At 33.5% G+C, this 22,472-nt stretch overlaps 1 protein-coding gene across 1 annotated transcript in view; it reads left to right on the top strand.

Moving 5' to 3' along the window:
• C6H14orf39 (chromosome 6 C14orf39 homolog) overlaps positions 1-13,860 on the top strand; it is a 43,872-nt gene extending 30,012 nt beyond the window's left edge. Inside the window, exons 16-18 of the mRNA XM_032482138.1 lie at positions 1,417-1,555; positions 5,432-5,489; positions 12,149-13,860. Of these exons, the coding sequence (XP_032338029.1) occupies positions 1,417-1,555; positions 5,432-5,489; positions 12,149-12,348 (397 nt within the window). The 3' untranslated portion in view covers positions 12,349-13,860. The remainder of the gene's footprint in view (positions 1-1,416; positions 1,556-5,431; positions 5,490-12,148) is intronic.
• Positions 13,861-22,472: the final 8,612 nt, after the last annotated feature.

Below are 22,472 nucleotides of genomic sequence, written 5' to 3'. Positions count from 1 at the left end.
TCTTGTTTCATAGATCCTCTTCTGCATTTTTCCTGAAACATTTAGCTGAAGCTCTCACAGACCCTGAATATTTATCAAGTTCAATAATACATATTTTCCAAAGGATAAAAAAAGTATGGAAAAATGTAAAGTTCTAGCTAAAGAGTTATTGTCACATTTGGTATATTGTGGACATCACTGAATAATGTTCCAATAGACATTTTTCCTTAATGTTTTAGAGTCTAAAGCCAAGAATTTCCATTCTTTTAAGTAACACCGTTATTTAACTTTGAAAACTACAAATTTGTAGTTTAGAGTCAATGACAGTAGTGCTGTATTTAACCTTTTTGTTTAGTTCAATCTTTTTCCTTAATGCTGAACCCTGATATTCTTCTAAAATATATGCCAAATAGATTTCATTTCATCAGGAATCTCTCACCTGTGTTCTACTCTGTATTTTAAATTTCTAGTAAAAATTTTATATATGAATGTGGAACTCAACATCAAATCTGAAAACTGTTACAGGATATGGTAGTCATATACTAAAACCTTTATGGATGAGAAAACCAAACTATAAAGTAACTCATTAATGGTCATGGAGATAGTTATGAAAGTATCATCTGACTTCTATTAGTTTTAACAAACAATAGCATTAACTCTGTGTAAGCATTTATAAATATTGTTCCTTTAATATTTACAACTTTATGAGATGTAAGTACATTATTATCCTTATTTTAGATGAGAGAACAGAATCATAAGTGATACAACTTGTCAGTGATAGAGTTGAGATGTAAACCCCAGCAGTTCTGCCTCCAGAATCCATGCTTTTAACCATTGTATTGTATATTTTCTTATCTAATTATTTTTCCCTAATCATTTTATAATTTAACTCCCTTATAAAACTGTCTGTCATGACTGGCTTCTCATCAAGATTAATTTTGTAATTGCTTTCAAGATCTTGAGGACAGTATGACATCAGGGTTAAGAGACTGGACATTGAATCTGTTTTGCTACATTCAGATCGCAACTCTGGCACTTAACATTCTTTGAGCAAATCATTTAATCTTTCTACACTTCAAAATCTTCTTCCATAAAATGGAGGTGATACTAATAGTACTTGTCTCATAGGATTGTTGTGAAGAATAAGTAAATTAATGCTGTTGGGAATATATAGAATAGTGCCTTACAGTATGTTTGCAGTAGGAATTCATTATTGTCATTCTATAATTTGTTATTCTACTTTATTTAATATTATTCCCCACCCAAAATCATAGGTTTGGTTTTTTCTCCACAGGTTTTTCATTTCAATAACTACTTCTTCCCTTTTCCTGCTGTGCTAGTTCTCACCCCTATGGCATCACCTATGGTGCTTACCAGTCTGTAATATTTAATAATATATATTTAACATTTTGATGATTTCTTATGTCTCTGTAACAGAAATAGAAATACAACAACTGAAGGTCAAACACAAAAGGAGTCCCCTGGATTTTCTTTCCTTATGAGTTATACTTCTAGATCGCCTGGATTGAATTTATTTGATTCTTCTATATTTGATTCTGAAATCTCATCACAGCAGGTAATATGAGAAGCCAAAGTTTTATTTCTAAAAAATTATATACTGGAACCTCAAGTAATTTTAGTTCTTTAATACCAAACTGTTTTGAAATGGAGTACAGGACAGAGGCAATTTTTTAAAAGAATCTGAGTATTGATAGTATAACAAAGTTCCCCCATTATCTTTTTGTTTTCAACTGCAGGTACCCCCAGTTGACATCTGTTTATAAAAACAGAATCTTAGGATAGCAATGATTTAAATTGCAGTTAAAGGCAGTTTAAAAATTAATTTGGCTTTATAGTTCTAAACAAACTTCACATATACTCAGTGTGAAAATTTTTCCAGTTTGTTAGTTGGTATTTTCATCTACATGTATATGTGACTAATAACAGCTTCAAAACACAGAAGCAAAATTGACAGAATAAAAAGGAGAAATAAACAAAAACACAAACTTAGTTGGAGATTTTAAACTCCCCTTTCTTAGTAATTGATAGAATTAGACAACACAATCAATAAAGACCTTATATAAAATCTGAACAACACCATCAACCCCCTTGACTAACTGATGTTTAGAGAACACCACATCCAGCAACTGCAGCATATATATTCAAGTGCTGATGGTACATTCACCAAGATAGTCCATATTCTGGGGCAGTCAATGAGTCTTAATAAATTTAAAAGGATAGAATCATACAAGTATGTGCTCTGATCACAGTGGAATTATATTAGAAATCAATAAGATATTAGGAGAATCCTAAATATTTAGGCTGTGGATCAAAGAAGTAGTCATGAGAAAAATTAGAAAATATTTTGAAATGAATGATCATGAAAATTCAGCATATCAAAAATTGTGGGTTGCTGCCAAAACCAGAGCAAAATGATAGCTTTAAATAATTTAATTAACCATTTAAACAATTAAATTAATAGAAAAAAAAAGAAAGGTCTGTGATCAGTGACTTCAAGTTCCACATTGAAAAGCTAAAAAAAGAACACAGTAAAGCCAAAGTTGGTTCTTTGAAAAAATTGACAAAATTTATAAACTCACTACTTTGACAAGGAAAAACATAAGACAACTATATTAGGAGTGAAAGAGAGGATATCCTTACAGGTCCTACAGACATTAATAATAAGGGAATATTATGAAATAGAAGGCTGGTAAGGGGAAACGTCACTTACTACATACTAAAACATTCTGTAAACCTAGCAATCAAAATAGTGTGATAATAGTACAGGGATTGATAGATTGATCAATGGCATGGGAGAGCATATCTTGAAACAAAAGAGTTTAGAATATGATATAGGTAGCACCACAAATTAGGCACTTTTCTTACAACATACACCAACAGACATTATAGGTGCATTAAATTTTAAAATATTAACCATAAAATATTGCAGAGAAAATGTAGATGAATATTTAGCAGATCATAAGAAGAGGAAGGATTCTCCAAGCATGGAAACAGTGGAAGAAGAGCCAAAGACAATAAAAAGAGTTTGGGTTTGGTTATATATAAAAGTTTTATATGTTAAAAAATTTTAAAGGTGAAATAATAATGTGATATAAAATATTTGTAATAAATGATAAAGAATTAAGATTTTTCAGAAAAGAGGGCCCAGAAGTAAACCCACACACTTATGGTCAATTAATTCATCAAAGGAGGTAAGAATATATGATGGAGAAAAGACAGTATCTTCAGTAAGTGGTGTTGGGAAAGCTGGACAGCTGCATGTAAATCAATGAAATTAGAACACTGCCTCACACCATACAGAAAAATAAACTCCAAATGGCTTAAAGATTTAAACATAAGACAAAGACACCATAAACCTCCTAGAAGAGGACATAGGCAAAACATTCTCTGATATGAATGGCAGCAGTATTATCCTAGTTCAGTCTACCAAGGCAATAGAAATAAAAGCAAAAATAAACAGATAGCTTAAACTTACAAGCTTTTGCACACTAAAGGAAACCATAAATAAAACAAAAAGACAACTTACAGAATGGGAGAAAATATTTGCAAATGATGCATCTGACAAGGGCTTAATTTCCAGAATATAAAAACAGCTCATACAACCCAATAACAAAAAAGCAAACAATCCAATCCAAAATGAACAGAAGACCTAAACAAACATTTCTCCAATGAAGACATACAAATGGCACACGATAAAATGCTCAGTATCGCTAATTATTAGAGAAATGCAAATCAGAACTGTAGTGAGGCATCCCTCATTGTGATGGCCATCATTAAAAAGTCCACAAACAATAAATGCTGGAGAGGGTGTGGAGAAAAGGGAACCCTCCTACACTGTTTTTGAGAATGTAATTTGGTGCAGCCATTATGGAAAACAGTATGAAGATTCCTTAAAAAACTGAAAATAGACACCCTGTGACCCAGCAATCCCACTCCTGGGCATAAAACTCTAATTTGAAAAGATACATGCACCCCAGTGTTCATAGCAGCAGTATTTATGATAGCTAAGACATGGAAGTAACCTAAATGTCCATTGACAGATGATTGGATGAAGAAGTTGTGGTATATATATATATATATATATATATATATATGAATATTACTCAGCCATAAAAAGGAATAAAATAATGCCATTTGGAGCAACATGGATTGACCTGGAGATTGTAATACTAAGTGAAGTAAGCCAAAAACAGAAAGGAAAATACCATATGTTATCACTTCTATGTGGAATCTAAAAAATGACACAAATGAATTTATTCACAAAACAGAGACAGACTCACAGACATAGAAAACAAACTTATAGTTACCACAGGGGGAAGGGAAGGGTGGAGGGATAAATTGGGAGTTTGGGATTTGCAGATACTGACTACCATATATAAAATAGGTAAACAACCAGGTTCTACTGTATAACATGGGGAACTATATTCAATATCTTATAATAGCCTATAATGAAAAGGAACATATATATATATATATATGTATGTATGTATGTATAAATATATATAGTGATTCAGATATCACTATAGAATCACCATGCTATATACCAGCAATTAGCACAACATTGTACACCTCAATTAAAAAAGAAATAAGATTTTTTAATATGTAAAGAGCCTACATGTACTAGTAAGAAAAATTCCTACCTCAGCAGAAGCATGGACAGAGTCTGTTTGGTGAGTAGATTATTCACTGAAAAAGAAATTCAAGTGACTTACAAAATCTCTGGGTAAAACAGCTTTCCTTACTAATTGTCAAAGAAATAGGAATCTGCATAGTAGTATTTATTCAAGTGTGATTTATATTAGAAAAGGTAATAGAAACAACCTAAATGTTTAAAACAAAAGGATTGAAACTACATGGTATGTTCATATGGAGGAATATTAAAATGCCATAAACAGAATCAGGTTTTGGAAAAATAGTGACATGGAAAAATGCTCATAATACAATGTAAAGAGGGAAAAAAAGACAGAAAACTATGTTGTCATGGTCCCATTTTTTAAAAAGCCTGTTTTACAGAGAAGATAGACTCTTTTGGCAGCAAAACTTGATCTGAACTGATATAAAGCTGTCATACTTTCTATTATTTTTATAGTCATGAAAGCAATACCAACAGTCTGATTTATAAAAGGCCTTCAGAATAAAACAAGTTAATTAGAATTTTAGGTTACATTTATATTCCAAACTTCTTAGTACAATATATGTTGCCTATTAATATTTTATCTATTGCCAGAATCAAGTCAGTAAGCCTTATTTTAGTAAGCCAATGATAGTTTGGAAGCTAGATCCCTTTTTAAGTGTGCTGTGTAGAATGTTGCCATTTTTGTCTTCTCTAATTATGCTTATTAGAAGAACTAGGTTTTAGAGTCAAATACATATGCTATATATACTGTTCCACTGATTTCATGAGTAATATTTAATGGAAATTATTTTTCAGTTTAATGAACATTATTCTGTGGGAAATTTAAATCCTCTCTCATCACAACAAGAAATTGGTAAGTGATTTGAAGTTTGTTATATATAAAATCATGTTAACTTTCGCCCTTTGTATTTAGTCTCTAGCTGATTTTGTTAGGCACTCAGTTTATTTTTTAAAGATTACTGTCACTTCTATACCACTCACTAATTATTATTATTATTTTTTAGCAATTTATCTGCTTCTTTCATTGTTCTACGAAAACTTGCTTTTTCCTTTTTTCAGTATTACTAATGACTTAGCAGTTATGAAACATCATAAGTATTTTGCATTTATTCAGCATTTGATAGAGTTGACTACTCCTATCTTCTTTCTGGAGTTTTTGGATTTTTTTCTTATTTATCTGGTGCTTTCTTTTTATTGGATCTTCTTTCCTCTTTTATCCCTTGATTAATTCATTTATCCAGCATATAAATATAAATATATTTGTGTGTATATATAGTATATTTTATATCAAGTATTGCTTTTGGCTCTGATGATAGAATAGGATGCTCTCAGTGGAAGCGTTGAGAAGAGGTCAGATTTTGGTTATTAAGTTTTCTGAAGGTACAGCTGTAAGGATTTGCTTATAGACTGACTGGATATAAGGATTAAGAGAAAGAAACAAGGATGATGCCAAGATGTTGACATTAATAACTATTAAGAATGGAACTAACATTTATTGAAATATGGAAGGCTATAGAAGGTAACTTGAGATTGACAGATTAATTTTACAAGTGTTACCATTGAAAAGCCGATGTTAGATAACTAAGTGACAGTAAGTAGAAAATTTTATATTTGGATCTAGAATTCAGTGGGGTAGAGATATAAATTTTGGAATTATCATAAATGGTATTAAATGAGACCAAAACAAATCTACCAATTGTAGACATTCTTTAAATGCCCACCATCTAAAATATTAAATCTATTTCTATTCTCCCCTTTGACATTCTCATTCACTTGACACTCATTAACTTCAGCACTTTCAAATATTATGATACAGGTGATGACCAAATTTATATCTTTCCTCCTTGACTTCTCCTAAACTCCAGGACCTTATTTTTTTTTTTTGCCTTCCCCCTGCTCCAGTTTTATTGAGATAAAATTGTCATACATCACTGTATAAATTTAAGATGTGTAACAAAATTGTTTGATTTATACATATTGTGAAATGATTACCACACTAAATTTAGTTAGCATCCATCATCCCACATAGATACAATAAAAAGAAAAAGAAAGAAAAGAAAAAAATCTTTCTTTGTAATGAGAACTTTTAGGATTTAATCCCTTAATAATTTTTATGTATATGACACAACAGTGTTAACTATTGTCATCGTAGTGTACGTTACATCCCTAGTACTTACTTATCTTGTAACTGAAAGTTTGTACCTTTTGACCACCTTCCCCCAGTTTTCCTTCTCCCTACTCCCACCTCTGGTAATCACAAATCTGATCTCTTTTTCTGTGAGTTTGGTTTTCTCTTCTTCTTTTTTTTTTTTTTAGAGGTATCATTTGTAGGTGAGACCATACAGTATCTGACTTATTTCACTTAGTAAAATGCCCTTAAGGTCCATCCATGTTGTAAATGACAGGATTTTTCTCTTTCTGGCTTATTTCACTTAGAATGACATTCTCCAGGAACATCCATGTTGCTGCAAAAGGCGTTAAGAGATTTTTTTATCACTAAAAATATTCGTGTGTGTGTGTGTGTGTGTTTATCTCACAACTTCTTTATCCATTCATTTATCAATGCACACTTAGGCTGCTTCCATGTCTTGGCTATTATAAATAATGCTGCTATGAACATGGAGGTGCAGTTATCTTTTCCAGTTAGTGTTTTTGTTTCCTTTGGCTGTATTTCCAGAAGTGGAATTGTTGGATCATATGGCAGTTCTATTTTTAATTTTTTGAGGAAACTCCCTACTGTTTTTTGTAGTGGCTTTATCAGATTATAATCCCATGCCAGCATTTGTTTACCTCTTGTCTTTCTGATGATGGCCATTCTAATAGACATGAGATGATATCTCGTTGTGGTTTTGATTTGCATTTCCCTAGTGGCTAGTGATATTGAGCATCTTTTCTTTTCATGTACCTTTTGGCCATTTGTATATTTCTTTGGAAAAATGTCCATTCAGGTGGTTTACCTATTTTTAAATTGAATTATTATTATTATTATTATTATTATTATTATTATTATTATTATTATTATTATTATTATTATGCTGTTGAGTTGTATGAGTTCTTTATATATTTTAGATATTAACCCCTTATTAGATATATGGTTTCCAAATGTTTTCCCCATTCTATAGGTTATCTTTTCACATTGTTGATTGTTTCTTCTGTTGTGCAAAAGCTTTTTAGTTTGACGTAATCCCATTTATTTTTTATTTTGTTCCTTGTGCTTTAGGTGTCATATCCAAAAAGTTGTTGCCAAGACCCATATCAGGGAGCCTTTTTCTTGTATTTCTTCTAGGAGTTTCATGGTGTCAGGTCTTACATTTAAGTCTTTATTTTGTTTTAGCAGCTTTACATGTCCCACCTGTATTATTTTAATTCTTGTGAGTGGTGTAAGATAGGGGTCTAGTTTCATTCTTTTATATATGAATATCCTATTTTCCTAGCATTGTTTATTGAAGAGACTCTTTTCTCCAATGAGTATTCTTGGATCCTTTGTCAAATATTAGTTAACTAAATATGCTTGGGTTTATTTCTTGGTTCTCAATTCTGTTCCATTGATCTGTTTGTTTTTAATGGCAGTACCGTACTATAGCTCCACAGTATAGCTTGAAGTCAGGAAGTGTAATTCCTCTCTCCTTGTTCTTTCTCAGGATTGCTTTGGCTTTTCTCTTCTGGTTCCATATAAATTTTTGGATTGTTTTTTCTACTTTTGTAAAAGAAAAGAGTCTATATATAGATGGCTTTTAGTAGTATTGACATTTTAACAATATTAATACTTCTAATCCATGGCCATGGGATACCTTTCTGTTTATTTCTGTCTTCAGTTTTTTCACCGATGTCTTGTAGTTTTCAGAGTAGAGGTCTCTCACATCCTTGGTTCAGTTTATTCCTAAATATTTAATTGACTTGGTGTAAATGGGATCATTTTCTTTCTTTTTTTTTCAGATAATTTGTTATTAGTGTATCAAAACACTATTGATTTTTATGTTTATTATGTATCTTGCAACTTTACTGAATTTGTTGATTAGATGTAACAGTTTTTTTTTTCTGTGGAGTCTTTAGGATTTTCTGTATAGAAAATTGTGTCATTTGCAAATAGAGACAATTTTACCTCTCCCTTTCCAATTATGGTTCCTTTTATTTCTTATTCTTGTCTGAATGCTCTGACAAGGACTCCCAATTCTATGTTGAATGGGAGTGGTATAAGAGTGGACATTCTTGTCTTGTTCCTGATCTTAAAGGAAAAGCTTTCAAACTTCTACTGTTGTGTATGATGTTAGCTGACGGCTTATCATGTGTGGCTTTTGTTATGTTTAGTATGTTGAGGTTAGTTTCTTCTACACCTAATTTTTAAGAGGTTTTTTTTTTTTTATTATGAATGGGTTAAAATTTGTCACATGTTTTTTCTGCAACAGTTGAGATGATAGTATGTTTTTTTTCTTTCAATCTATTAATGTGATGTATTACATTTATTGATTGCATTGAACCATCCTTGCATCCCAGGTATAAATCCTGCTTGATCATGATGAATGATCCTTTTAATGTGCTGCTTAATTTGGTTTGCTAGTATTTTATTGAGAATTTTTGCATCCATATTTATCAGAGATATTGGTCTGTAGTATACTTTTCTGGTCGTGTCCTTTTATGGCTTTAGTATGAAGGTAATGCTGGGCTTATAAAATGAGTTTGGGAATGGTCCCTCCTTTTCAATTTTTTAGAGGAGGCTGAAAAAGATAAACATTAATTCTTCTTTAAATGTTTGGTAAAATTCACCAGTGAAGCCATCTGGTAGGACTGTATTTCTTATTGTATAATTGACATCTCTTTGTATCTAGATGTCTGTCAACATTAAAAACTCTGTATCAAAATCAAACTTGTTCTTCTTCTGAGGTACCTAATGGTATTTCCATTATTCTAGTTGCCAGGACTCAGAACATCAGACATAATTTTAACTTATTTCTGTGCCTATTCATTCAGCTAGTCATTAAGTTTTATCAGTTCTCTTTCTGAAATATTTATTTCCTTTCCTATTTTCATTATATTGAAATAATTATATTTCAAACTCTTATTACCATTCACATGGGCTATTGCAGTAACAGCATAATTGGTCTTTTCATCCTTTCAGCTTACTAATACATTATAGCCCAATTAATCTTCTTTATGCATAATGTTGGCTTTTTCATTGCTCTAGTTAAATCCCTTTACTGACACCCCCATGGAGTAGCAAATTATGCTCCTAGTTTTCTAACCTAGCTCCTAAGCCTTTTCTCTTGTAAGAATAAGCTGTGTGTGCTTTGACCAGATTGAGGAACTTTCTGCATCCCAAATTTGCCCACACTTTTTTTGGTTTTTTTTTTGTTTGTTTGTTTTTTGTTTTTTTTTTTTTGAGATAGGGAGGGAAGTAACTAGGTTTATTTGAGGTACTGGAGATTGAACCCAGGACCTCATGCATGCTAAGCATGCACTCTAGCACTTTGAGCAATACCTCCCCTGCCCACACTTTCTTATCCACTTTTTCTTCCTGAAATCCTTGACTTCCATCTCTTTCTGTCTTTTCAAGACTAAGTTTTCTTCGATAAAACCTTTTATTTTCCCCTTGAACATTCTGTTCCAAAAAGGTCTGTCCTTGAAAGGGACCGTATGAAGGACATTCTCAAAACTATAAAACTTGGGACTCTGGTTGCCTAAAAGAAAGTAAAGAGTATATTATTTGACTAGTAAATGAAACTTAGTCTATGAAAACTTCCCAGATCAACACCAGACTGCCAGCAATTGGAATGGACTTTCCATTAGTCATTTTTAAATAAAGTAAAAGTAGAGTATCCATATTTAATTAGATTATTTCTAGGTTGAGACTTCTACATATACTATTACAAATTATAAATTTTAAAGATTTTTTTAGAAAATTTTTAGTCATTGTTATATAGAAATAAAATTTATTTTCTGTTTTGAAAAAAGAATCCCTCTCTTTTAAAAAAAATTCTGCCATGTGTCATTATTTAAGAATATATATATAATCTCTTCTAATCACAGATTCTTTGGGAGCAGGGACTCTGATTTTTTTTATCTTTGAATTCTCCACAGCACCTAGACTACACAGTAATATTTCACAGTAATATATTATTTTATTTACAATAATCATAGGAGTTTTATGAAGACTTCATATGCATTTCTTTTCTTCTGAAAGTAAAATAATGTCAAAGGGAGATTAAAGATTTTTAGTTCTTTCCAGATCTACAGTTGTATTATAGTTATTTTCCTTTGTTTAAGTATTATGAATATGTACTGAAGTCAATCAAAAAATGAAGTGAGAAAGGGAAAGCGGAAGAACTCAAGGATCAATCTGTCCATCTGTCTGTCCTGTCCATCCCTCTATCCATCTACCCACTCACTTACCTACCCTACTGCTGATTTGCTTAGCTTTATTTCAAGCAAAATAACTGAGATGTTTAAAAATGTATGAAATTTTAAAGTGGCACAAAGTAAATTGTTTTGCTTAATGTACTCATTGAATTGGTTCTCTATGGAAAAAATATAGGTACTTTAAAGGACTTATTTCAAGTAAATGTTTGGATTACTGTACATTTAAAATTATTTAATAATAATTAAACTTACAATTAAGATATTGAAACATATTTTTATAGTTATAGTCTTAAATAATATAATGAATGAATACTTTTTTTAATGGCAGTTTTTGGAATCATCAACCAAATAATTCTATATGTAAAGTTGATTTCAAAAATTCCTTTTAAAACTATAGAAACTTTTTCACTGTTCTGTCAATTTCCTTGAACAATTCCACGAGCAGTATATAGTAGTTACTCAATAAATAATAGTTGAATAAATTTGACTTATGCACTATCTCTCAGATCCAGCATTTCTTTCTCTATTCCCTTTGCTATGATTTTGGATAAGGCTAAACTTTCACCATCTCTTTCCTGTTAGCTCTATTTCTAAACATTTTCCTGTTCCATCCTTTCTACACATTCTCTCTTGTTTAATCCTTATAAAGCAGTTCAAATTCTGTCTTACCTCTGCTTGAAAAATTTTAATGGCCTCGTGTTACTACAAAATAAAGTCCAGATTCTATAGCTGGAAATTCATCAGTATTTCCAAGCTCATCCTGAATAATTCCTTAATAGCTCTTTGTTATTTCTCAGGGCTTCTGATAACCTGAATTGACTTCTGTTGCCCTTATGTTTCCTTTGCGCACCTATTTCTGTGCCTCTGTGCTATTCTCTCCATTTGAGGTGTTTTACCCCTCTTTCTACCTTATATACTAATTCTTTATATGCTTGGGTTCAAATTACTTCAAGGTGAGGTTTAAATTTGAACCCATTTAACCTTCCAGAGTACAAAGGACAATGCTTTTTGTACATAAGAGGAAAATAGTTAAGTACATGGTAATAGATACATGACTCAATATTGCTCTATTTATTATATGCAGTATACTGTAATTTGGTATGTTATGCAAATTATGTAACTTAAATAGCATGATATTGTAACAATTGTCTTCTTTAGGAAACTTATTTGGGAAACCAGAAGGAGAAGATGCCTTTACTTTTTCTTTTCCATCAGACTCTTCAACTCATACATTTGGAGCTGGAAGAGATGATTTTAGTTTTCCGTTTTCATTTGAACAGGATCAAAACTCAACACCTTCTTCTGTAAAAGGTTTTTCATCCTCGTCACAAAATACAACTCAATTTACTTTTTTCTGAACTAGCTACTAATTTATTGAATTATTTTACTGCTTTGTAATCATCTAGGGCACAAATTTACATTATTACTTAAATATGATAGTAGCTTTCTTTTGTTGATTAAAGCAATAATGGGTTACCACAGTTACATTACTTGATTGTATTTATTTAAATATTGAAGGAAATTAAGCCTATGCCATCTACTTTCACTTTTATTTGCAACATTAGCTATCATTATTTATTTTGGTTTTGATTTTGCAAGCCATATTCAGACAGAACCTATGCTTCACTACTGTAGTATAGAGTGGTACTTTAATAATAATCTCAGAGAATTTATGTTTTTTATAGTGAATAAAATGTATTATTTTCTTCTAATATAATAAAAATTCAAATAGTATCAGTTACTCTAATATCTTTAATAGGAGGAAATTAAATGTGAAGGTCTAGAGTAATTTTTGAAAATTGGATGGTTGCATTAATGGTGATACTGTTAATATATATTTTTGCTTAACTCTTTGAAAAACATTTAAAATTCTGTTTCCTGTCTTCAACAAAAAAATTCATCTTTATATTTTATATGCAGTACTTGCTTGTCAATCAATTATATAGCTTAAATGAAGATAATTAAAATTTGGTTAAATTATATGAACGTATTGCTCAATAGCTTTGTATCTTGTGCTTTTAAAAATTAGTTGTATTGAGTTATCAAGTTATAAGGAGTCTGACTCCGTATTTTGGTGTGTGACTGCTGACAGGTGTTAAGCCTCACCCTGTTTTCTTCCCCTTCTGCCCCACATCTAGCCAAGCTAAAAAGAGAGCCCAGATATTTGCTCTTTTGGCACTAGTTCAAACCATGTATAGGAACTTTTGCCCTGGCCCCTAACGACCTTAAAAAGCCAAAGCCAATCTCCTTTCTCTACTCTGTCAAGCCATTTTCAGACCAGCTTGGGAGGCCTGGTCTTCTCTCCCCAGAAAATGTTATTATGGAGTAGTAAACCTTTTCATATCCTACTGGAGTGTGTGATGTCATCAATCTCAATATCCAAACCAAATTTGGGGTGGGAATCAATCTTGCTTCTTCAGGGTGTCTACAACATATTACAATTGTATTAAATTAAGCGTTCTCAAACTTTTTGGAAGTCAAAAGCATGATATGACTAATGATAGAAAGGATTTAAGGAAACATTGGACTATGTTTTTAAAAATCTTTAACAGCTGGTTGAAAGATAAAAAATTTTAGTTAAAAAGTTGGGATTTTTCTTTTTGTATCAATTTTTAATTTTACTGACCTTGTGATTTAATTAATTGATAGTTTTGGTGTAATAAAGACATGGACTGTATATGAGAAAGGATAAAAATGCTGCAGTTGATTTGTTACTAATTAAGAGGTTCAAAACTGCCTTCAGCTTTGAAAGGCCCACTGATTTCATGGCTTAGTTTTACTTTAAATAGAAAAATGTATAGCATACCAGTATGGTTAGATTTATCATGTATCAATTTAAGAGGTAAAATAAAATAAGTGTTTCTAAAGTATCTACAATGTGTTTGACATCTTGAGAGCATGTAAAAGAGCTAAAAGATACAGTTTTATACTCAAAAAACTTATAATTTAGTTGAGAAGACAAAACTTAGGAAACAACAAAAACACATTAGAATAAAATAATTGACAATTTTATTCTATAGTTTATAATTTGGTCTGTGCTAGAGAAGAGACTGAATACTTTAAGAATTAGATAAAGAAAGGTCATCATGGATTGGAAAGCCTGGGAAGGATTCATTGAAAAGGTATGATTTGCATTGGAACTTTAAAAGTATGTAGATTGTAAAATTTTTGAGTGTAATATTTGATGCCTTTTTTTTTATCTTTGCATTTTTTACTGCCTAACTCTAGTGGCTAGTGTTTAGTAAGATTTCATTAAATGCTTGTTGAATTAATAGAGTTGAGCTGAACTGGTGAAGGAAGTAGGGAGGACCTTCTAGGCAAGGGAAACCATATGAGCAAAAGAAAAATGTAATCACAAATATAATATGTGTGCAGGAAATTCAAGAGTAGGCCGAATTGGAGTGGACGATAATAGGAAATTGAATTTAATAGATATGGTAGGACTGATTTGTGGAGGATCTTCAAGTGTTTTGACTTGATTTCTGAGGCCAATAAATGCCAGAGTTGCATGAGAAAAGAAATGGCTAAGAAAGACTAACTGGCAATATAGTTAAGAATTGGGAGAAATTAGATTTGAAACAATGAGGAGGCAATTGCATTGGTCCAGTTATGCAGTGGTAAGTTCCAGATGATAATAACTGTGCATGAAATCTCCCTCTGCCTTCCTTTTATAAGAACATGTGGTTGCATTGGGGGCCTCCCTGGATAATTCAGATAATCTTCTCATTTTGAGATCATTAACTTAATGACATCTGCAAAGACCCTCCCCTCTTTTTCTTGTCATACAAAGTAACATTCACTGGTTCCAGGGAGTAGGACATGGATATCTTTGGGGAGAGATTTTTCTAGCTTATTATATAGGCAATAGTGTTGTATACTTTCTTTTAGTCTTTAGCATTATTCAGTCAAAACACCGTTTTCCAAAGTTACTTAGGCTAGCTCCTATCTTCCCTACCGCCTAGATTATGATCATGTCACTTATTCATAATACAGTTAGATTTATTTGTGGCCATCTGCATTTCATCTTGAGTTTATCTGAATTCCTGGTTGATCCCTTAGTACATAGTAAAACTCTGTCTTTGTGATGTGCAGCTCTATCTGTTTTAACAAATAGTCATGTATCCACCACTGCAGTACGTACAGAACAGTTCCACCACACCTAAAATTCCCTAGTGTTGACATTTTGTAGTCAACCTCTCCCTCTGCTTCCAAAGCCTGGAAACAGTGGATCCGTTTTCTGCCCTTATAGTTTTGTCTTTACCAAAATGTCATATAAATGGAAACATACTATATATAGCCTTTGGTTTCACTTAGCAAAGTTATTTAAGCTTCATCCATGTCGTTGCATGAATCAATAGTTTGTTCCTTTTTATTGCTAATTATTAATATTGTATGGATATAGTACAATTTGTTTGTTTACCTGTTGACAGGCAGTTGGGTAGTTTTAGTGATTATGAATAAAGTTGCTATAAACATTTATGTATGGGATTTTATGTGAATATAAATTTTATTTCACTTGTTTAACTTTATAAGAAACTGCCAAACTTTTTTCCAAAGTGACTGTACCATTTTCATCTCTACCAGCAATGCTTGAAGGTTCCAGTTGCTTCATCTTTTTGTCAATACTTGGTATTATCAGTTTTTAAGATTTTAGCCATTCTCATCAGTATAAAGTGGTATATCATTGTAGTTTTAATTTGTATTTCCCTAATGTCTGATGATGTTGAAAATCTTTTCATATGCTTATTTTCCATCTGAATGTCTGTTTTCATTTAAAAATTGGGTTGTTTTCTTATTGTTGAATTATGCAAGTGCTTTATGTATTCTAGGCACTAGTTCTTTATTAGATACCTGATTTACAGCTATTTTTCTCCCCATCTGTGCCTTATCTTTTCATTTTCTTAACAGTGTCTTTCATAGAGAAAACATTTAAAATTTTGATAAAGTCCAGTCTATAATTGGATCATACTTTAGGTGTCACATCTAAAAGCTCTTTGCCAAACCCAAGGTCATAAATTTTTCTCCTATTTTTTTGTTTTAAGTTTTAGAATTTTGCATTTACATTTATGTCTGTGGTCAATTTTAAGTTAATTTTTATATAAGATGTGAGGTATGTATCAAGGTACATTTCTTTGCATCATTTGTTGACAAGACTACCCTTTCTTATTGAACTGCATTTGTACTTTTGGCAATAATCAACTGACCATGTTTGTATGTGTCTATTTTCAGGCTCTCTGTTCTTTTCCATTGATTTATATGTCTATCCTTTCACCAATACTGTATTGTTTTGATTACTGAAGATTTATAATGAATCTTGAAATTCGGTCATGCAAGTACTCAAACTTTGCTCTTTTTATTTATTTTATTTTCTAAAATTCTCTTTTTTTCTTTATTTTTCAAATTGAGGTATAGTTGATATACATACAATATTATATGTTTCAGGTGTACAAGAAAGTGATTTAAAATTTTAAAGCCTATGTTCCATTTATAGCTATTATAAAATATTAGCTATATTCCCTGTGCTGTACAATATATCCTTGTAGATTATTTTGTATATAGTAGTGTGTACCTCTTAATCCTCTACCTCTATTTTGTCCCTCCCTTCTTGCCTCTTCTTACAGATAACCACTGGTGTTCTCTTTATCTGTAGATCTGTATCTTCTTGTTATATTCACTAGTTTGTTGTATTTTTTATATTCCACATATAAGTTACATCATACAGTATTTGTCTTTCTCTGTCTGACTTATTTCACTAAGTGTAGTACCCTCCAAGTCCATCTGTGTTGTTTTGCAAATGGCAAAAGTTTATTCTTTTTTATGGCTGAGTAGTATTCCCTTGTGTGTGTGTATGTGTGTGTCTGTGTGTATACACTTAGGTTGCTTCATATCTTGGCAACTGTAAATAATTCTGTTATGAACATTGGGGTGTATGATCTTTTCAAATTAGTGTTTTTGGTTTTTTGGGTATATACTCAGGAGTAGAACTGCTGGATCATATGGTAGTTCTGTTTTTTAGCTTTTTGAGAAACCTCCATACTGTTTTCCACAGTGGCTGCACCAATATACATTCCCACCAACAGTGTATGAGGGTTCCCTTTTCTCCACATCCTCGCCAACATTTGTTATTTGTGTTCTTTTTGATGATAGACATTCTGACAGATGTGATGTGGTATCTCTTTGTGGGTTTGATTTACATTTCTCTGATGATTGGTGACATTGAGCATATTTTCATGTGCCTGTTAGCCACCTGCATTTCTTCTTTGGAAAACTATCTATTCAATTCTTCTGCCCATTTTTTGTTGTTGTTGTTTTGTTTTTGTTTTTGTTTTGTTTTAAATTTTTTATTGAGTAATAGTCATTTTACAATGTTGTGTCAAATTCTAGTGTAGAGCATAATTTTTCAGTTATATATGAACATACATATATTCACTGTCACATTTTTTTTCGCTATGAGCTACCACAAGATCTTGTTTATATTTCCCTGTGCTATACAGTATAATCATGTTTATGTATTCTGCATTTTAAAATCCCAGTCTGTCCCTTCCCACCCACCACCCCCTTGGCAACCATAAGTTTGTATTCTATGTCTATGAGTCTGTTTCTGTTTTGTATTTATGTTTTGTTTTGTTTTTAGATTCCTCATGAGTGATCTCATATGGTATTTTTCTTTCCCTTTCTGGCTTACTTCACTTAGAATGACATTCTCCAGGAACATCCATGTTGCTGCAAGTGGCGTTATGTTGTCGGTTTTTATGGCTGAATAGTATTCCATCGTATAAATATACCACCTCTTCTTTACTCAGTCATCTGTTGATGGATATTTAAGCTGTTTCCATGTCTTGGCTATTGTAAATAGTGCTGCTATGAACATTGGGGTGCAGGTGTCATTTTGAAGTAGGGTTCCTACTGGATTTATGCCCAGGAGCAAGATTCCTGGGTCATATAGTAAGTCTATTCCTAGTCTTTTGAGGAATCTCCATACTGTTTTCTACAATGGTTTTCCTTGCTTCCCTCTCCCACTCCTAATGATTTAGATGTCTTCTTTTACAATTTTGTGTTTATTCTTTTTGTAATTCATGGCAGTTATCTCCTTTCCAGTTATGAGTTTCTCATTTTTGTAGCATCCTGCTTCTTTTCTACTTAGAGCAGACCTGTCAATATTTCTTTTAGCATGGGTTTAGTGTTGCTAAACTCTTTTAGGTTTTGCTTGTCTGTGAAGTTCTTTATCTCTCCTTCTATTCTAAAGGATATCCTTGCTGGATAGAGTATCCTAGGCTTCATCTTTTTTTCATTCAGGACTTTGAATATATCTTGCCACTCCCTTTTGGCCTGTAGTGTTTGTGTAGGGAAATCAGCTGAGAGCCTTAATGGGGGGGGGGGGGGATTCCCTTGAATCTCACTCTTTGTTTTTCTCTTGCTGCCTTTAAGATCATTTCTTTATCCTTGACTCTGGCCATCTTGATTATAATATGTCTTGGTGTGGGTCTGTTTGGGTTCTTCTGGTTTGGGACCCTCTGAGCCTCCTGTACTTGGATACCTGATTCCTTTAGGTTTGGGAAGTTTTCAGTCATGATTTCTTCAAATACCTTTTCAATCCCCTTTGTTCTTTCTTCCCCTTCTGGAATCCCTATTATGCGTAGATTGGCACTCTTTATATTATCCCATAGGTCCCTTATTTTGTTTTCATTGTTTTTTATTTGTTTTTCTTTCAGCTGTTCTGATTGGGTGCTTTCTGTTGTCCTGTCTTCTAGGTCACTTATTCATTCCTCAGTATTATCTAGCCTGCTTTGTACAGGCTTTAGGTCAGATCTCATCTCAGCAAATGAGTTTACTAATTCTACTTGCTTCTTTTTTATAGCTTCTATTTCATTTTTGACATATTTTATATCTCTAAACACTATTTCTTTTAGTTCCTACAGTACTTTGATCACTCCTTTTTTGAAATCTTGATCTAGTAGGCCATCAATGTCTATTTCCTTGATCGTGCTTTCAGGGGATTTCTCTTGATCTTTTAATTGGGAGTGGTTCCTCTGCTTCTTCATATTGCTCATATCTCTCTGGCACTGTGGCTTAAGGAGTATCAGTTATCTAGTTCTCCTGGAGACGCTGTGCTCTTAATGATTTTATGCAGAGGTATTTGTGTCTTTGCCCTGTTTCACGAATTCAGCTTGCTGTTTCCAGAGGCCCTCTGTTGGCGCCTTCTTCTGTGCTGCTCCCAGTGGCAGTCAGCTAGCAGATCGCGCCCCTCCCAACACTGGGTCAGGTGCTGAGCTCTTATCCGGTAGGCTGGCAGGTCACTCCCCCTCCCGGTGCTGCAGTCAGATGCTGCACTCGGGGGAGGCAGCTGGGCGGATCGCGCCCCCTCCCAGCACCGTGGTCAGGTGCTGCGTTCCTGCCAGGAAAGCGGGTTGCCGCCCGCCCTCTCCTGGCGCCGGTTGCTCCGCTGCTCTGTGCAACTGCCCGCTGTGCCTCGGGTCCACGTTCTGAAGGCGGGCTCAGGGAAGACCGTGGAACGGCCCTGCCTCTGCTCCATGCCAAATCTCAGCTCCTTGTTTGTCTTGGTGGCACGCGTTCTCTGAGGTGCCAGGGCAGAAAGATCGTATCTGCCTCCAGCTGTAAACAAGTCTCAGTCCTGCCTAGGAGGTTGCGGAGCCCCCCGGGTGCGGATTCAGGGCTCAGCCCCACCCCGGCCCGGGCGCTGTGCACAGGAGAATATGGCGGCTGTGGCTGAGCCCCACCTCTCTTCTCGGGGGAAGAGCCAGTAATGGTGATGCAGGTCCGAGGAGACAAGGGCTATGGCGCCCCTCCCCCCAGGGCACACCAGCCGTGTTGCTTTGCTTTTTTTGCAATTTATGGGGGACCGAGGTTGTTCTGCTCCATATCCCCTCCCAGCCACGGTGTGCAGCACCCTGCAGTCTCCCAGGGCTGCCTTAGTGCAGCCGCCCCAGTTCTCCGCCCGGCTCAGGCCGCCTGCCCCAGCCCCAGCTGCCGGCCTGCATCTCAGGCTGGATGTCATGGGGACCCTTTGTGCCCATTTAACTCAGTTCTGTCGGTCACAAGGTGCTCGGGGCAAATCTGAGCCTCAGAGATTCCCCCTCCATCCCACTGGCCTCTTCGTTGGAGAGGGGAGACCCAGTGAACGAGTGCCAGTCCTCCTTTGCTGCTCCCTCCCCGTGGGATCGGTCCCTTACTGTTTTGCTTTTTCTTCTTTCTTTTTTCCTACCAGATTTTTGGCGTCTTCGTCTTTCAAAGAGGGTGATGTTCTGTCGGAGTTCGGCAGGTGCTCTGGTAGGCTGAGTGGGTCCGTAGATGTGAGTTTTGGTGTATTTATGGGAGAGGGTGAGCTACAAGCATCCTTCTATTCCACCATCTTGCTTCTCCCTCTGCCCATTTTTTTGACTGGGTTGTTTGTTTTTCTGATATAGAGTTGTTTGGGCTGTTTATATATGTTGAACATTAATCCCCTATCAGTCATATCATTTGCAAATATTTTCTCCAATTCAGTAGGTTGTCTTTTGATTTTGTTGATGGTTTCCTTTTCTGTCCAAAAGCTTTTAAATTTAATTAGGTCCCATTTGTTTATTTTTGCTTTTGTTTTCTTTGCCTTAGGAGACAGATCTAAAAAAATATTGCTACAATTTATGTCAAAGAGTTTTCTGCCTGTGTTTTCTTCTAGAAGCGTTATGGTTTCTGGTCTTACATTTAGGTCTTTACTCCATTTTGAACTTATTTTAGTATATGGTGTTAAAAATATTGTAATTTCATTCTTTTTCATGTATCTGTCCAGTTTTCTCAGCACCACTTACTGAAAAGACTGGCTGTTTTTTTACTTGTTCCATGTGTTCTTCGTTTCTTATTTCCTCTGCCTTTTCTTGAGTTTATCTTTGTTCTCTGTGTATAATGTCTTTTTTTTTCTCTTTGGGTGCCTCTAAGATTTTCTCTTTCATATTTATTTTCAGCAGTTGGAATATGATATACCTAGGAGTTTTGCTTGTTTGTTTATTTGTTGGTTATTTAGCCTGCTTGGAATTCTCTAAGATTTAATGATCCTTTGTGTTTCTGCGCTCTCTATTTTGTAACATTGATGTGTCTGTTTTTGTGCCAGTACCATACTGTTTTGATTACTGTACAACTTTATTCTTTTTGAAACTTACTTTAGCTCTCCTAGTTTTTTGCCTTCCCATATATATTTTTGGATCTATTTATTACTATATACATGCCTTTATCTGATTGAGAATGTTCCCTTCTATTCCTAGTTTGCTGTTAATTTTTGATATGAATGGCTGTTGAATTTTGTCAAATTATTTTTCTACATCAATTGATATGATCATATTGTTTTTTCTTTTGGCTTATTAATATGATAGATTACCCTGATTGCTTTTTAAATGTTGAACCAACCATACATTCCTGGGATAAATTCTGATGTATTTTCCTTCTTACATACTGATTTCAAGTTGATAATATTCTATTGAGGATTCTTGGAATGTTCATGAGAAATTTTCATCTGTAGTTTTGCTTTTTTCTATTATCTTTATCTGGTTTTGGTATTAGGGTAATAATGGCCTCATAAAATGAGTTGGGAAGTGTTCTGTTCTCTTATTTTCTGGAAGACTGTGTAGAATTTTTTAATTAAATGTTTAAGAAAACTTACCAGTGAGTTTGGCCTGGAGTTTTCTATGTTACATCATTTTAAACAATGAATTTCTTTAACAGAGGAATATTCAGGTTATCTATTTCTTCATGAAAGGTTGTGGTAATTTGTGTCTCAAGGAATTAGTCCATTTTATCTAGAGGTTTATCAATATTAGTTTTTTCCCCCTAAAACTATCTCTTGATACTGATTTTCTCTACTTTTCTGTTTTCAATCACATTGACTTACACGCTTTATCATTTCCTTCTTTCTTTTTGCTATGGCTTTAATTTTCCCTTTTTCCTTTGGTTTATTAAAATGGAAGCTTATATTTTGAATTTAAGACTATTCTTTTCTCCTAAGCATTTAATGCTATAAATCTATAATTTTATTCTAAGTCCTGCTTTAGCTGTATCTCTCAAATTTTGACATATTTTTATCTTAATTTTCATTTAGATAAAATGTTTAAATTTTCTTTGAGACTTACTTTTTGACCCATGAATATTTAAAAGTTTAAGTTCTGTACATTTAGAGATTTATAGATATCTCTCTGTTATTAATTTCTAGTTTAATTTTATTATGGCCCAAGAAATACTTCATATGATTTCTTTTAAATTTGTTAATTTGTTTCATGACCCAGAATATGGTGTATCTTGATGCATTGAGAAGTTTCATGTACAGTTGAAAGAATGTATATTCTGCTATTTTGGGGTAGAGTATTCTAAAAACTTCAGGTCTGATTGGTTGATAGTGTTGTTTATGTCATCTATATCCGACTGGTTTTCCATCTAGTAGTTCTGTCAGGTACTGAGAGAAGTATTGACGTCTTCAGCTATACCAGTTGTGCATTTG

The sequence above is a fragment of the Camelus ferus genome, chromosome 6 (assembly GCF_009834535.1).
Source record: "Camelus ferus isolate YT-003-E chromosome 6, BCGSAC_Cfer_1.0, whole genome shotgun sequence".
NCBI classification, from domain to species: domain Eukaryota; kingdom Metazoa; phylum Chordata; class Mammalia; order Artiodactyla; family Camelidae; genus Camelus; species Camelus ferus.
Note: the sequence above shows the minus strand (reverse complement) of the source record. Positions and strands in the feature narration are given on the sequence as shown.